The 17,367-nt window shown below is 36.4% G+C and overlaps 1 protein-coding gene across 2 annotated transcripts in view; it reads right to left on the bottom strand.

The window, feature by feature from the left end:
- The window catches only part of NKAIN2 (sodium/potassium transporting ATPase interacting 2), a gene marked incomplete at both ends in the record, with an annotated part of 592,675 nt that overhangs the window by 122,511 nt on the left and 452,797 nt on the right, over positions 1–17,367 (bottom strand). The window contains one exon of one of the 2 annotated variants that reach the window (XM_081313562.1): positions 6,068–6,268. The exons of the other annotated variant lie outside the window; for it this stretch is intronic. Within the exon in view, the coding sequence (XP_081169688.1) occupies positions 6,068–6,268 (201 nt within the window). The remainder of the gene's footprint in view (positions 1–6,067; positions 6,269–17,367) is intronic. 2 annotated transcript variants of the gene reach the window in all.

Below are 17,367 nucleotides of genomic sequence, written 5' to 3'. Positions count from 1 at the left end.
TTCTTCTGAATTTATCTAGGTAGGGTTTACAAGATAACTTAATAGAGCTAGAGGTGTGAGAGGTGCTACTGATAGGATAGCTATTTTCTGCTGCCATCTTTTTGAAGATCCTGGGCTGTCTAAACTGAAAAAGCTGGAAAAAAGATGATATTCACAATTTTCCCCTTTGGGATTAAGCTAAAGTGCTAAATGTCAGGACAGCTTCAGACCACTGAAGAGAGGATAGTACAGTAACAGACAAAGATATCCAGACAGCCACTTCATAATTAACTAAGTGCAACTTCACTCCTGAGAATTTTTCATCTTTGTAATAAATTTCAACAGCAAATTCTGTTTCATGAATGGAGATTAGAAAGAAAAAAAATGCAGAATTTTCCCCCCTGCACGGCATGAATATTTATAGTGTAACTAAGCCAAGGCCTATAAATGCTTGCAAAGCTGGTAGCCCCATCTACTTACTTATTTACCACCAGCTGTGAGCAATTTCTCAGTGGTTTACAATCATATAATATCTACACATAAAAGCAGCTATACATACAGAAATAAGAACCATGGTGCTACATAATCTCATAACCGTTAGATCTGAAATGCCTTGCAGAAGGGTTCAGTTTTCAGAGCCCTTCTAAATGATTCAAAGTAGGTGAAATCAACATTTGCTGAGAAGAGGCTTTTTCATAAGGTGGGTCCAGAAGAATAAAGCACTGTTTTCAGACACTCCCCATGTCAAGGTTGTGGAGTACCCAACACTTTCCCATCTGGGACAATTGTATTGGATAGATGGCTTCTGCCTGGAAAACCTCCAGCGATGAAGCACCTATAACTTCTGAAGCTTGCCTTCAGAAGTTGTAGGTGCTTCATCGCTGGAGGTTTTTAAGAAAAGACTGGACAGCCATCTGTCTGAAATGTTGTAGGGTCTCCTTCTTGAGCAGAGGGTTGAACTAGAAGACCTCAAGGTCCCTTTCAGCTCTATTCTGATTGATTGAAAGGTGGTCCTAGGAGCCAACTCATGTAAGGCTTTAAAACGTGCAAAAGCCTATTGGAAAACAATGCACAGCACACCTTTATGTGACTGTAATGACTCTCCCCTGCCCACATGCCATACACTGTATTCAGCCCCTATCGCAGCTTATGGATGGTTTTCAAAGACAGACTCATGAAAAGCAAACTGACGAGATAATGGTAACATATATGATCCTGCTCCAGATAGGGCTATGATTGGTACATTAGCTAACGTTTCCCAAATGCTTCCCTAGCCACAGCCTTGCTGTAGTTATGACTCCAAAAGAATTCTCAAGTTGCAGACCTGCTCCTTTGTAGGCATGCCACCACATTCATGGTTAAAATCAGAGATGAGAGATGTTTGTTAGTTTGTTTCTAAATAAATCACAGCTTCATAATTCTAGAGTCAACCTTTGCCTTAATTTTGTTCCATCTAGGTTCATCTAGACTCCAGACACTGGGTCAAGAGCTTCACTGGATCTCCAGCCTGGTCTACAATGGAGATATACAGTTGTATGACATTTCACCCTATAATGATGACATATGACCTCTCATCTCCTGAGAACAACAGATGAGAACAAACCAAATCCCGAGGCACACTGCAAGGGAGTGCTCACTTGTCCAGTCTCTCATCTCCATCATCTCTAATTGGAAGTGTACAGCTAAGAAGAATGGAAGCACTGCAGAACAGTGCCTCTGATTTCTGTTACATATGGATTGCAAGATACCATAATTCATGATTCAGAAATTCAAAAGGACTAGAAGGGCATTTAAGATTCAGGAAAAAAACATCAACAAGAACACCAGTGTGTTTTTCCCGTCCCATGTCTAGTCCTGTATTTTGAATGAAAACAGTCCAGGTAATCCTCTTTTTTCTAGGGCACTCTGCAACTTAGAACCATATGTTGAAGATAATGGCATAAAGCAACTGAGTTCAGAGACGTCACAATACTACTTCCTTCTGGGTGCAGCTGACTACTTCTTTGGTACTCATATCACCCTTCCCCATGAAATAACCAGGAGGGCATAGGTCTAATTCCCAGGTGGTAGAGCATACCCTTGCCACAGCATTCATTGAGACCAAAATGACTTCTAGAACACTGTGCAAAGCAGTGAACACTTCAAAAGAAGGGGATTACTTGACACCTTTCAAACACTGCCCATGAAGAATCTTGAGTGATGAGAAGTCCATTGCTACTAGGCTGTTATCAAGAACTCCTAATGAGATGGAATAAATATAAAACAAGGTATTTTGGTGTTGTTGTTTTTTGAAAATTGCCCCTATGGGTATCCCCCTAAGCGGTTTTTTTTAAAGAAAAAAAATGGTGGTGAAGTTGGACTGGTGGACGTATGGTAAAATAATATCTTTCAATTCTGGAGAACCCATCCTCAAGTCTAGGGAAGAATTAGAATTAGAAGAACACGCTTATCACTGGTTTACATATCAACAAATGAAGGAAAGATTGGAAGGAAACTAGAGAAAAAAGGCCATGGTTTTGAGTTTGCTAAAAATGAATTGAAAATCCTACTATGTGGTAGTGATGATCATATAATTGCCAAGGTCTATAAAACATTATTAAAACTGAATTTGAAAAATGAACATGTAAAACATTGTACAATCAAGTGGGCAAGGAATTTTGGGTATAATGTGATGTTTGAACAATGGGAAAATATGTGGATAAAAGGCTTAAAATTCACATTAAATTATAACCTAAAAGAAAATTTTTACAAAATGATGTATCGCTGGTATTTAACACCAGATACGTTATCTAGAATGTATAAAGGTATTTCAAATGAATGTTGGAAATGTAAATGTAAAGAAGGGACTTTTTATCATTTATGGTGGACATGTGATAAGGCAAAGAAATATTGGAGTAGGATTCATATATTAATGCATAAAATTCTTAAAGTGAACATAAAGATTAAACCAGAAACTTTCCTTCTGCATCTAATAGAAAGAGAACTGGAAACAAAAATTGGAACTCTGATTTTATATATGGTGATGGCAGCAAGACTGCTCTATGTACAAAAGTGGAAGGATGCCTCGATCCCTATCGTGGACGAATGGTTACAAAACTGATGGAATTAGCAGAGATGGCCAAATTGACTCTGCTGATAAAAGAAAAGAACATCAAGTACTTTTGTTTCTACTTGGAAACCACTTCTGGACTTTGTGCTTGAGGTGGAAAAAAAATGATACTATGATTTTGGGTTTTACCGATTAGACTGATTTGCCGATATAGAAATGGCTAACGCATACTACTATATAAATGTAAAAAGTTGAGATTTGATTATAATGTCTGATTTTACTGCAACACAGAGAGATGGAAGTCAATGCCTTTTGTTTCTTCCCCTCCCTTTCTTCACATCTTTTTTTTGTTTTCTACTTTTCTATTGTTGTCCCCAACTATTCATTTTTGTATTTTCACATTTTATGTTATAAATGAATAAAACTAATTTTTTTAAAAAAAGAACTCCTAATGAGAGAAAGAAAGCAAGGCAGGTAAGGAGGAAAGAAGAAATTTTTTGAAAGATATTTGGAATTGTTTAGAAAAGACTCAAACAATAATTGCCGCATTAGTACATTAGTACACAAAACTGGATAAAATCAGGAATTGCCATTAGGGAAATAGAAAGAACACTGCATTAGATACTACTCACCGCCCTGAGTCCTTCGGGAGAAGGGCGGTATACAAATTTAATAAATAAATAAATAAATAAATAAATAAATAAATAAATAAATAAATAAATAAATAAATAAATACTAGATGACATTAGTGGTTGGTCAATTTAAGGATTTACTAATGGAATGAATGGGGTATAAGTTGCCATTGTTTACAAAGTTTGTTAATTTCTTTTAAAATGTGGAAAGTAGAAATGTTTGTTTTGAATGTTTAGTTGCATCTGACCAATAAATACTATCAATTCTAACTGTAATCAATAGCTAGGTCAGCCCCTGGAAACTGTCTGTATTGCACAGTTAGACTGGAACCAGACTTTAATAATAAAAGCTATAGAAACAGAATTTTGAAGCCCTGACTGTGAAGCTCTTCCCTTCCTCTATAACCCAGGGAATTAGGGCAGAAAAAATTTGAGGGTTTTTTTTGTTATTTTTTTTAAACTTTCCTTATTTTTTGGGCTTAAAGCCTCTTTTTCTAACTGTTGCTGCGTAGGTTTCCCAAGGTTATCTCTGTGGGTTTCTACACGCACTGCCTACAGAGAATAAAATGAATAAAATATATTTCTGATATTTGTAAAATCCCATGTTGTATTCCTGGCATATTCAGGTAAGGCTGAGGAGGACTTCTACCTGAAACTTTATGAACCCACTGCTAGTCCTTATGGAAATCAGCTCTACAGACCAATGACATGGCTCATTAGTAAAATGTACTACGGTATACTTTTTATGGATGCAATTTGTAAAACAAAGCTTCTGATTTTATAATTTGAGGAACAATCCTTCAGGAATTAAGTAATATCATGTGAATATTGTGTGAATGTTTCAGCCATGAATAGAGGCCAAGTAAATGTCTCTATTCAATGATGATTATCTATCCTATTAGCTCTCAATGTAAGGGGAAAGTCTTGAGCTATAAATTCAGCTCATGTTCTTCTGAAATTCACACATATTTCCCAGGCATATGAGAAATACCAATATAGGCTAACTTCTTGCTCTATGTCTATGTTAGAGAGAGAGAAAGAGAGATCCATAATGCAGTACTGTAATCAGAGTTATGCTTTATTATTCAATCACAGGTCAACTCACTGATCTATATATTCTCTAATACTTGGAAGCATTTTTGCAAATATATCTCTTTTCTGTTCTATTTTCCAAGAATCACTTTTACATATAATTTCTTTGAGGTAACAGACACTGGACAGAATATACACAAGGTTATTCACTATGGGGAAATAGTCTATAATAATATTTCACTGCTCTGTTTTTCATCACTTGGTACAATGTTTTTTTTAAATTTGTGGTACAAAAATCTTTCAGAGAAATTAGGTAATTAATTTAAGATCACAGTTCTACTTCCATAAGCATGCTCAGCAGAATGTAAAATGGTTGTGCTTTAATGCTTTTACAGTTGTTACTATAATAGTAGGTGAAAAATTAAATATTAAATATGGCACCTGCTTTTTTATGGTATATAGGAAAGATATGTGAATATTTCCTTCTACTAAAACTCCAGTTTTAATTCTGAATATGGGCTTAGACTTTCTCATATATTTCTGGCACATTTGCTCCTGGAAAAAAAATAATTGTACTAGATTAAAAAATGGGCTAATTAATCTAGAGAAAACAGGGTAACTTTACAAAAGTTCATTTGATATATATTTAAGTTTTCCTTGATTTTTAGAACTCTCATGTAGCATTAATTAATAATCTGTTCACTTCTAAGGCATAATTTACACAATTATTGTGTGTTTCCCCAGGGAGTTCTTGCAATAAAATAATCCTTACTGATTTTTTTAAAAAATCTCTGATTTGTTTATGAGTTTATATATTCATATATTAATGCTTTTCTTTTGAGCATATAAATATTCATAATTTAATGCTTTTTTATTGAGCATCCATGTAAATAAAATGAATAAATAAAGCTCTAGATAAAGAAGAAAGCACTGGAACAACATATGTACAACTAAATACTGTAGTTTAATTCTAAACTTGTCGAACTTTTTCAATAAATACAGACTAAGCCTTGTTGCTCCATCAAACAGTACAACTGCAGACCTACCCACAACTCTGCAGTTTTTAAAAAAAGATACCAGCTTGCTCAATCATACAGCTTGCATTTATTCATAAATGCTTCTCAAAACACGTAACTATTCTGGTACTTACATCCAAAACTATGGTTTGCAAATGTTCTGTATGATTTTGTGTCCTCTAGATTTAGACAATTCTAGAGATCATTTTTTAAAAATGATATGTGGTTCCAACTAAACCATAAATGATGTGTGCTACAAACTAAACATACTTAAAAAGAGCATTGCAATTTTTGTACTTGCTTGGGTTGAGATACCTCATATAAAAAGACAGTGAAAGAAGAGAGAATGGGATACTTACTGCAAAAAAGATTTGTAGAGAACTGTGAGCCACTTCTATATATTGATATTCAAGAATGCATCCTGACACAGTGATGTAGCGATGGTCTTCTGGGGCCCAATCTGGGGCTGGAGTCACAGATGTCACTGTGCAGCCTGGGCCATTTTCCATCCACCAAGACCGGTGCATTGAAATATTGAAGGTCAGAATAAGATCTGTTTCCTGTCAAATGGAAAAGTCAATAAATCATCAGCTAAAGTTGAGTTTGAATGATGGCTTTACTTAAAAAAACAACAACACTTAAAATGATCTCCACTCAGTTTTAAAATTAAAATTTGCAACTGGACTTTTAATTTGTGACACAATATTTCAGTTGTTATGATCTCATTCAGCTTCCACAAAAAAGAGAAAGATGATTCTATTTCCTGTGTATCCAATGACAACAAAGACTGGTGAGAGAAGGCTAGCATCGCTTTAAAGAAGCAACCTGTGAAAAGGAATCCACACAAGTGTTCAGTCAAGCAAGAAAATTAAACCTTTTGTGCGAAATGGCTCTCAGAATCCAATCATCCCCACAGATTGTTTTTACAGTTCCATTATTTTTTTATTATCAATATTGAGCTACCTGACGAAGATTTTGAAACACAAGATACTAAGGAAGTGAACCTCAGGAAAATAGCAAGGGGGAAGTCACTGAACACAAAGGCAACCATTGATAGCCATCTCAGCTTTGTCAAACTTTGGGAGGAATGTTCAATGGGCAGATGAGTCAAAAGTGAAATATTGAGACTTCATAAATGTTATGTCTGATGGAAGAGAACCATTATATTCCACAATAAGAACTTCATATTAACTGTTGAATATGAAGGTGGTAATGTCATGGTTTAGGGATAAAGATAGTCTTTGACTTACAATTGAGCCCAAAATTTCTGTTGCTAATGAGACACTTGTTAAGTGAATTTGCCCATTTTACGACCTTTCTTGCCACAGTTATTAAGTGATTCACTGCAGTTGTTAAGTTAGTTACATGGTTGTTAAACGAGTCTGGCTTCCCCACTGACGTTGCTTGTCAGAAGGTTGCAAAAGGTGATCATGTAGCCCCGGGACCCTGTAACCGTCATAAATATGAGTCAGTTGACAAGCATCTGAATTTTGATCACGTGACCATGAGGATGCTGCTATGGTTGTACGTATGAAAAATGGTTATAAGTCATTTTTTTTCAGTGCTGTTGTAACTTTGAACGGTCATTAGTTGAGGACTACCTGTATTTTGTGGCTTCAGTATTGGGTCACTTACCATCACTGAAGTAAGCAGAAATTTTGCTTTACATCAAGCCATCCATCCCTTATCCCAGGGGGCCCCAACCCCCAGTTCGTGGACTGGTACCGGGCCGCAGCATGCCAGCAACCGGTCTGCACAAACAAGCAAAGCCCCATCCATGGAATGTAGACAGTACACAAAACCACACACTCTCCAGTCCACAGAAAAACCTTTCTCCATGGAATCGGTCCCTGGTGCCCAAAAGGTTGGGGACCTCTGCCTTAGCTCAAAACATGATATGTATCATATTTTGGAATGGCCAAATGAATGTTAGACTTAAACTGCATAGACATGTTGTGGCACTATCTGATTTCACTAGGAAAGCCTCAGATATTCCTGAAGTCAGCATGAAGGAATGAGCCAAAATGCCTACATGGGAACATAGGGGGTTGGTCACCAAATGGTCACCAATAACTGCATTTGGTTGCAGTTATTGCCACTGATATTACTGAAGAGGATGGTTCATTTTTTACATTAGTGCCTCATATTCACTGGATTATTCTGCTTATGAAATAAATGAAACAAGCATTAAACATTCATATTATTTGTTCATTCAATTTATTATTTATTATTGCTCGCTTGAAGCTTTGATAAGATCCAGTACAAAGTTATACAAAAATTCAGAAGGGGCTTCCGGATGGCAAGGCGACGCCGGGGGCAGCCATTTCTTGGCGGTCAGTCTCGCGGCTCCGTAGAGCTGCCGAAAACAGCATCGATCAGCTGTTCGGTGGCTCGGAAGCGCCCACCTCGGCAGAAGAGGAGGGGGTGAGCGTCCAGGTAGGGGTAGAGCTCTCCGGGGCTGCCAGAACTTAGAGTTTTGGCGGTGGAAGGATTGAGCCCCCCCGAAGCCTGGGCATGCTCCGGACTGCGAGGCGCCTCTGCTCCGGGTTTTTTGGAGCAGAACAGGGCGTTCGCAACCATCCCTGCTAGCAAGGAAGAGCTTTTGAGAATGAGGACGCAGGCAGAGCGATGCAGGAGATTTTGGTGAAGATGATGTTTTGATCTTTAACTCAATGGACTTTGCTGAATCTGTAAGTGAAAGTGCATAGTTAACAATAGAGGGTGAAAATGGTGGCTATATCTTCTAAAGTTCCTGCCCTGAGGCAGCAGTCTTCGGTGAAAACTTCATTGTCCTCTGCATCTGAATCTGTATCAGCTTTTACAGCAAAAGATTTGCAGAATCTTTTGCAAGAGACTATGGAAAAGCAAATGCAGCAATTTGTTGAGATAATGGAGAAAAAGTTGGAGGAGAAGTTTACAGAGAAATTAAAAAGAAATTAAAAGAAATGAGAGCAGACATCATATCTGCAATGGTTAAAAGTATTGAGATTTTGGATGAAAGAGTGGAAGATCTTGCTCAAAATGATATTAGATTGGAAGCCAAAATGACAGAAACTGAAAATGTAATAGAGAAAATGGATTATGATTTGATTTCGACACAGTATTCTCAGATGGAGTTTGCTTTAAGAATCAGAGGCCTAATAGAAAATCCTAAGGAAAATTTGGAGAAAATGGTTTCTGAGGCTTTGGAAGGGGTGTTGAAGCGACCAGCAGATGAAATAATGCAAGATATAGATAAAATCTTCCGTGTTAATTTGTGGATCGCAAGACAAAGGAAACTACCCAGAGATGTGGTGGTTTATTTTACAAAGAGAATGATTAGAAATGAAGTTATCCAGGCCTCCTACAATATTGATTTTGTAATTGCTGAGCAAAAAGTTCTGATTTTAAAAGAGATCCCTGCAAAGATTTTAAGAAAAAGGAAGGAATTTGCTTTTTTGACACAAGAATTGAGACGACGTGATATTAAGTTTAGATGGCAAATACCAGTGGGTATGGTGGTGACCTATGAAGGTACGAGGTACTGTTTTACTACGGAGATTCAGGCACGTGATTTCTACAGTAATGTTTTAAAAGCAGTCCCCATACCATCTTTGGAATCTATAAAGAAAAAAGGTGAGAGAGAGTCTCAACGTTCCAGAGAGAACCCGCAAGTTGCTGAAGGGTTAACGCAGACAGATGTGAAAGATACAGGAGTGGGTCAAATTTCATTATCACTGGAGAAGGCCAGAAATTGGAAGAGGCGTGCTACTTCTGGACGAATGAATCAAGCCTGAAGATTTAGTCACATAATTGTAAGAGACAATAATGTAATAAGGATTATGGGAATTGGAATTGCTAGAAGGACTAAATATTTGGGGATATATTTTCTACCCTTATAAAATAATTATGTAATATTTCATGTTGCTTTAGTTCTAAGATGATTATGAAAAGTTAATTGGGAAGATTTGTAGTAGTGTTTATTGATATTCTGTAGGTTATGATTTGTTATTTGGAGGAAAAATTTCAAGCTTTTAGTTGGATAGAAGAATAGTTTTATAAAATTGATATAAATTGTTTTCTTTGTGATTGAAGTTAATTTGTAATATTTTTATGGGTAATATTGGAATAGGTAATAGAATACAAGAATATAAGAATGATGTGATTATATAAAAATTTCTTAAGTTTGGAAAGTAATCTATGGTATTTTAAGTTGTATAACACATTAGGATAATGTGAATTTAAAGCTTAGTTGGAATGAGGAATAGTTTTAGACAATTGATATAAATTGGTTTATTTGAGATTGTTTTTATTGGGTATCAGATTGGAAGGTATTATTTTGTATTTGAATAATCATTGATATGATATATATATGTATGTTTGGAATTTACCTATATGAGTTAAAGTTTGATAGTTTGAATAGCTTAGGATTGTTTGCGTAAGTTAGATCATGATTGCTTGTATTTTTATACCCTGTGTTTTGGTATTAGATTGGAAAGTATTATTTTGTATTTGTATAATTATTGATATGATATATATATATATATATATATATATATATATATATATATATATATATATATATATATATGTGTGTGTGTGTGTGTGTGTGTGTGTGTGTGTGTGTGTGTGTGTTTGGAGTTTTCTTATATGAGTTAAAGTTCGGTAGTTTAAATAGTTTAGGATTGTTTGTGTAAGCTAGATTATGATTGTCTGTATTTTTATACCCTGTATTTTGCTCTGGGAAGCCGGGGGGGGGGAAAGGGAGGGAGGGGTTGGGGAGGGTTGGGGAGGGGGAAGAGGGTGGGGGGCAGGGGGTTGGGAGGGTTTTTTTTGGTTTGTTAAAGATAAAATGTATTGTAAAACTTTTTAATAAAAAAAAATTCAGAAGATCTAAAGAGGCAAAGTCAATCTATACATTATATTCTTTATTTAGCTATATTATGGTTTAATGTGGTGATAAACTACTGTATAAATACTATAATTAGAATAGAATAGAATAGAATAGAATAGAATAGAATAGAATAGAATAGAATAGAATAGAATAGAATAGAATAGAATAGAATAGAATAGAATAGAATAGAATAGAATAGAGCTGGAAGGGACCTTGGAGGTCTTCTAGTCCAGCCTCCCGCTCAAGCAGGAGAAACTATACCATCTCAGAAAAGTGAATGTCCAATCTCTTCTTAAAAACCTCCAGTGATGGAGCACCGACGATTTCTGAAGGCAAGCTGTTCCACTGGTTATTTGTCCCCACTGTTAGGAACTTTCTCCTTAATTATATATGATGTTTTCATGAAGGTCTTGACTAAATCCTTTATCAAAGCTTCTTAAAAATGATAACTGTCATCCAGTGAAGTCCTCTTAACAGCTTATAAGTGACTAAAGAATATTAGGAACCACATAATCATACTATCACAGTGGAGAAATGCAAAATAAAATACAGGTAGTCATAGTTTTGTAACCACAATTGGGACTGGCAGCTTGGTGGTTAAGGAAAGCAGTCACTAAGAGATACTGCAACTGTGCTTATGATCTTATGTCAGCTTTCCTTTGCTTTATAGTCTTGAAAATATTAGGATTGGTCATAAAGTTACTTTTTCATCACTGCTGGAACTGAAAATGGTCTTTAATGAGGGAGCTGCTAAACAAGGACTACCTGTACTTCAAACATCTGCACTGCATTAAAGTGTGTCTATGTATGTGTGCATAATGTACAGTAGATTTAGAGGTGAATTTTAATGTGGTCATTTTTGTAGGTGACACCAGATTTTGTACATGGAATCCTGGATACCAATTAGTGAATATGTCCTCAGAGTTTTCAGCAGTTAGCCCATTGCTGACAGTATTTTCTTTACACTTGAGCTGGCTTTTGCTCACTTTCAAGATATTGATGAAGAACCTTTTTGAGCAGCTCAGCAGAGCACAAGAAAATAATAATAATAATAATGAAAAATAATTTGTGCTAGAGTCCTCAAAAGTAATTATAACTGAGACTAAGCAGTGAAAAAGCCCACAGAATAAGCAGATGCAAACCATTCCATGTTTAGATAATGTCAGCTTGGAAAAGCATTCAGGTCTTAGTCATTCAATTAAGGTTCCTATACATTAGGTAATCCCATTCCCAAATATTACATTGCTGCTATTTTATACCGTTTTCCTTATAAGTGTCTTTCCCTTGCTTATAAAAACCTTTTATGCTACTGTCACTGAACAAATGCTTATCTGTACATAACTATTACAAATATATCCATTTTGGTATGCTGTCTTTAAAACATACATGCAGTTGTTAAGTTAGGAAATAGTTAATGACAAACGTAATAAAAACATGTTGAGCCATGGCTTTGACATAAAAGAGCTAAGTGCTCAAATCTAAATATTCATTTTATATCAGCTACTCCATCTTGCTTCTACCCAATGATGTTAGAATACATCTCCCATCATCCAAGGCTAATGCAGCCGGAGTGCATAATATATTATATTGTAAACAGGGTTATGGTTAATGGTCTCTTGTAGTATGGAAAGTAATTTAACATAACCTGTTAGTGAATTTTTTTATTGAAACTTAATAAATAAGTACAGTGTTTCTACAAAATCTTCTTGAGCTATGCCTAAATAAACTATATCATATCACTAATTGTGTGTGTGTGTGATTGTATATATTTTATATATTGATTATACATAGAGAGATAGATAGAAAGAGAGTATGTGGGAGTAAGTAAATAACCTTTTAGAGATCACAACCAGAGAGAAAACGGTGCTCTTCAACATTTATCAAAAAAATAAAACTAAGAAGACTACTTCATTTTACCTCTCATTATTTTTGGTTACATTATTAACCATTATTTATGGTTACAATCAGACAAACTCTTTTAATTTAACATGCTACAATTAATTTAATAATGTGAAATTAATGCTCTTCCCTTTGAAGAAACCTGAGGCAGAAAGAGAAATCTCCCCGTTATCTTCCTTAATAATAATAAACCTTTATTGTCAAAGTACAACATGTGTACATTGAGATTAGCTGAGCCTCCCCCCCCCGTGCTCTCTCCCCCCAACACAGTGACAACAAACCCTCCATCCTACCACACCATGTGAACCAACTACACCACACACCGGCCTCCCAAGTCAATTCTGCATAAGTTCACAGAGATTATATCCCATTTAAAAGCCTAACAGCCCACAGATAAAAGCTATTTTTCAGCCTGTTGGTACGGCTGGCTATACTCCTATATCTCCTACGGGATGGTAGGAGAGTAAAGAGATACCGTCCAGGGTGTGAGTCATCCCTGAGAATCTTCCTCACTCTTCCAAGGTAACGAGCCCTGGCGATGTCATCCAGTGGTGTCAGGGGACAGCCCACAATGTCTTGTGCTGTGCTCACTACCCTCTGTAATACTTTCCTGTCCGCGGCTGTCAGACCAGCATACCAAACCACAATACCATACGAGAGGACGCTCTCTATAGTAGACCGGTAAAAGAGGGTCATTAGCCGTTGTTCTACCCTGTTCTTCCGCAAGACCCTAAGAAAGTGAAGCCTCTGTTAGGCCTTTCTAGCCACCTGGGTTGTGTTAACTTTCCAGGTCAGATCGTCACAGAGGTAGATGCCCAGAAATTTAAAGGAGGAAACTCTCTCCACACAGTCCTCCCTGATGTAAAGTGGGGCAGGTTCCTCCTTTTTTCTCCGGAAGTCTAACACCATCTCTTTCGTCTTGCTGATGTTTAGGTGCAAGTTGTTTTTACTACACCATATGGATAGTTTTTGTACCTCCGCCCTATATGCTGTCTCATCTCCACCTGTAATAAGACCCACCACAGTTGTATCATCTGCAAACTTGATTATCGCAGTGGATGGGTCAGATGATACACAATCATAAGTGTATAAAGAGTACAGGTAGGGGCTAAGCACACAGCCCTGTGGCGTGCCGGTGCAAAGCTTCAGGGGGGTGGACAAAGCAGACCCGACCCTCACTGTTTGTAACCGATCCCTAAGAAAGTCTTGAATCCAATCGCAGATGGCGGGGGAGAATTTCAAGTCAGTCAGCTTCTCGATGAGAATGCTCGGCAAAATGGTGTTGAAAGCCAAGCTGTAATCAACAAAAAGCATCCTGACATAACTTCCAGGTCTCTTGAGATGACTTGCTACAGAGTGTAAAGCAGTAGCTATGGCATTGTCTGTCGATCCACAAAATAAAAATCTCTTACCCTGGGAGAGTGGAAGCAGAAATCAACTCTACTGTAATGAAATCGTAAACTATATGAATTCCTTGCCCACTTCATATGCTGTTCTAGAATGTTAACAAGGCAGAAGGCTAACTGCTACTTGTGGTGATAAGTACAGGAAAAAGAAAAGAAATATGGGTTGGATAAACTATTGCTCCAGAACATTCATGAGGTCAATCCAATTCCTATATGACTGTAAGATTTAATGGAGTTCAGCAGTGTTATAGTGCAGTTGTATGCATATCTACTAAGATATCAGTCCTAAACCTAACCAAGGTGTGGGATCCACTCTTAATATTCTGATAAGAGATATGGTTGAACAGCTGAGCAAAGAAAATCTGTCATAAACAATGCTACACTTAAATTATTTAAATTATCTGCCTCTATTATCTAAACAAAATCTAAATGCACCAAGCATGCTCATTGGTTGCTTGGCTCCATGCTCTTGGCATCTGTGTCAATTTATATGTGAAATATCTTAACAACCAAGATGGCCAATTACTCTGTGGCATGCTCCCTTTTTATAAATAATTGATTAAGATTGCATAAATAATTTATAGGGGTTACAAGGGTATTAACAATAAAAATGTGTGCAGTAAAAAAGCTGTAGTGTATGAATTCTTTAGGTCTGATTTAAAGCTCAGCCTTGATGAGACTCAAAGTTGCAAATGGAAAGTTGTTAAGAGTGAGGGCAAATATACATATCCCAGGATAATATTGAAAGCTTGAATCTGGATTGGTCACCGGAACCAGAGGTCTTCTGAGCTTTTGGATTGTTGCTGGAGCCCATCTTCAGTTCTTAAGAAGTCTTCATAAAAAAGGAGCTATCCTTTCACTGAGCATAGCATTTTGATTCTAGAGGGGGGGAAAAACCCTAACAGACAGAGAATGATGCCTCACTAAAGCATGGTGAGAATTTAGCACTTGCTCTTCATTGCATTAGGACAAAAATTGAAATTGTTTGTTATCCTTCATATGAAACAACTCCCTGCCAGTGAAGTGTTTTTGGCAGTGGAATAAATGAGAAATTAGGCAATATCTGTTGTGATTCAGCGTCAGCCTGTGGTTTCAGCAGCTGAGTCGGACGATTCTGAAGAGGAGGAGGAGGAGGGGTTTGGAGAGCCATTGGTGTCAGAGGAAGGTTCTGATGCACCGCAGAACTCTCAGCCTGGCCCTTCCCTTCTTGTTCCTCCTCAGACCCAGCTGTGTGAGCATGAAGGATTGGAAGAAGATGATCCACAGCTGGCTCTGTTCAGGGATGCTAGGAGCAGGAGGTAATCTAGCAGAACTGAGCAGAGGAAAGCAATGAGGCAACTCGGGAGAAGGCAATGAGAAGCCACGCCTTGGGACTGCTGTTAAAAGGGGAATGTGTGGGAGGTGCTGGTTGCTGAAGGCAACCGTTTGAAGAGCTTCTGCGAGAGTCCTGGTCTATTATTGTTTAACACTTGTTTAACCCTTTTGGTTTAAGTCTTGTTTGAACTTTTTGTTTAACTTTTGTAAATAAATTTGGTTGGGTTAGTTCCAGCCTGTTGATTATAAAAAGAGGTTGTCCCTGACATTCAAACAGGGCAGGTCGTAGGCTGGAACAGAACAATATCATTGCTATTCATGTCATAGGTGATGATGTGCTTATAGCTGTTTCCCCCCACTCCCCATCCCCCACAAAGGAAGAGAAGCATGGTAGGATTCTGCAGGAAGTGACTGAAACAGCCCAATGGGAGATAGTTAAATTAACCCAGATAAGATCCAGTTTACGATGAATGAAGTTAGACATCTGGGACATATACTTTCATAAAAAAGCATTAAGCCAAATGATAGTAAAGTTCAAGCTATAGTTAATTATGGCATTACAAGATAAAGAAAGGTTAACAGAAAATTTGGGGGAGGGTCAGGTTGAACTGATAGCAACTGCTCCTTAATAATGCCATGTTGCAATGGTCTTGAGGATATGACAATACATTGACATTTCTGAAAACAATACTGGGAAACAAAGATTTTATTTCCTGAACAGTTATGGGTGTATCTTATAGATGTTTGGCTGTAAATCACAAAAATAACCTGTAATTTAACCTATCATGTATCATTTTATAGAAATATTCTGTTTTTGCTATTTCTTTTTATACAATGTATGCTTTAAGTTTACTAATTTACTAATTTAACTAAGTTTACTAATTTTAAGTTTACTAATTACTAATACCCACTAGAATGGTGTCTCCTTACTGATTCATCAATGTTACATCTCAAGGCTGTCATGTTACACAATGGCAATGTGCTCTTTTTTATACAAGTTTTATTAATTTTTTAATATTTACATTCAAATATTTGTGAAGCAATACGGTGGCTGGGTAATCAAAAGTAAACAATATCAAATAACAAGCTATTTGTAGATAGCTCAGGTTACATCAACAAGGATTCCCTCTCTGATTCCCTTAGTTATAACATAGTCAAATTAATCAAATTAATACATTTCTAATTGTGACCTAGTCAATTAAAAGAATTTTCACTATATTTTCACTAATACATATCAATATCCAGCTTTTAGGTTTTACCTAATTGCAATAAAGTAATCTAGGTTAGCCTATGATAAATGGAAGAAAGCTTACTTCTTGGGTTACCCACATTTCCCTATTTCAATAGAGAGTAATTATCCTGTCTACAAAACTTACCTTCATTTCAAAACATTCTTATTTTTTAACCAGTAACATCTATTTATCATCTTAACAATTCACCAATTATATCAAAATATCTTATATTATACCTTTCCAAATTCTATAATACATATCGATTCTAATAACCAACTTTCCTTTAAAAGTTAAATACAAGATAAGTTTCTGTCTATATCATTACAACTAATATATTCTATATGTTATTCCAGATTCTATAATATAGTTCAGAGTTATATTCTAAAAGCTTAATTTTGTTTTCCCTTACAGATCTAAAACCTAAATGTAAAATCAGTTTATATTTTGTAGAGATTCCCCTTAATCCATTAAAAGATATTTTTAGATTCTATCCTTAGGAATCCCAAAAAAGAGACAAATTCAATTTTTAAAATCTAACTCTCGCCTTCCTTTTGTGCCAGTCAGGTTTCCCTTTTGGTGTCTTTAAATTCTCAAATGTATCTCCCTTTCTTCCTACACCACTTATTTGAATCCAGGGAGACCATCCAAATATCAGTTTTGCAAAGAAAGTGTCCCCTTTGTAGCCATTAAAATTTTGCTTTAATAGCTCAGTTTTTGATGTTTGATATAATATAGTTGTCATTAGATCATTCTGGTCTTCTTCTTCTTCCAATTCCATCTGGGTTAGGTAGAAAGTAGTAGCTGGTATTATGGTTGTCATTTGATTAGTTGGATCCTCAACATAGTGTATTTGAAGGCCTTTAATATCTTCACTCTTAATGTTGCTTTCTTTGGGTGCTGTTACTTTTTGAGTTGTAAGTTTTGTAGTTGATGTT

The sequence above is a fragment of the Vipera berus genome, assembly GCF_964194415.1.
Source record: "Vipera berus genome assembly, chromosome: 1".
Lineage (NCBI taxonomy): Eukaryota > Metazoa > Chordata > Lepidosauria > Squamata > Viperidae > Vipera > Vipera berus.
This window is presented reverse-complemented; position numbering and strand designations above follow the sequence as displayed.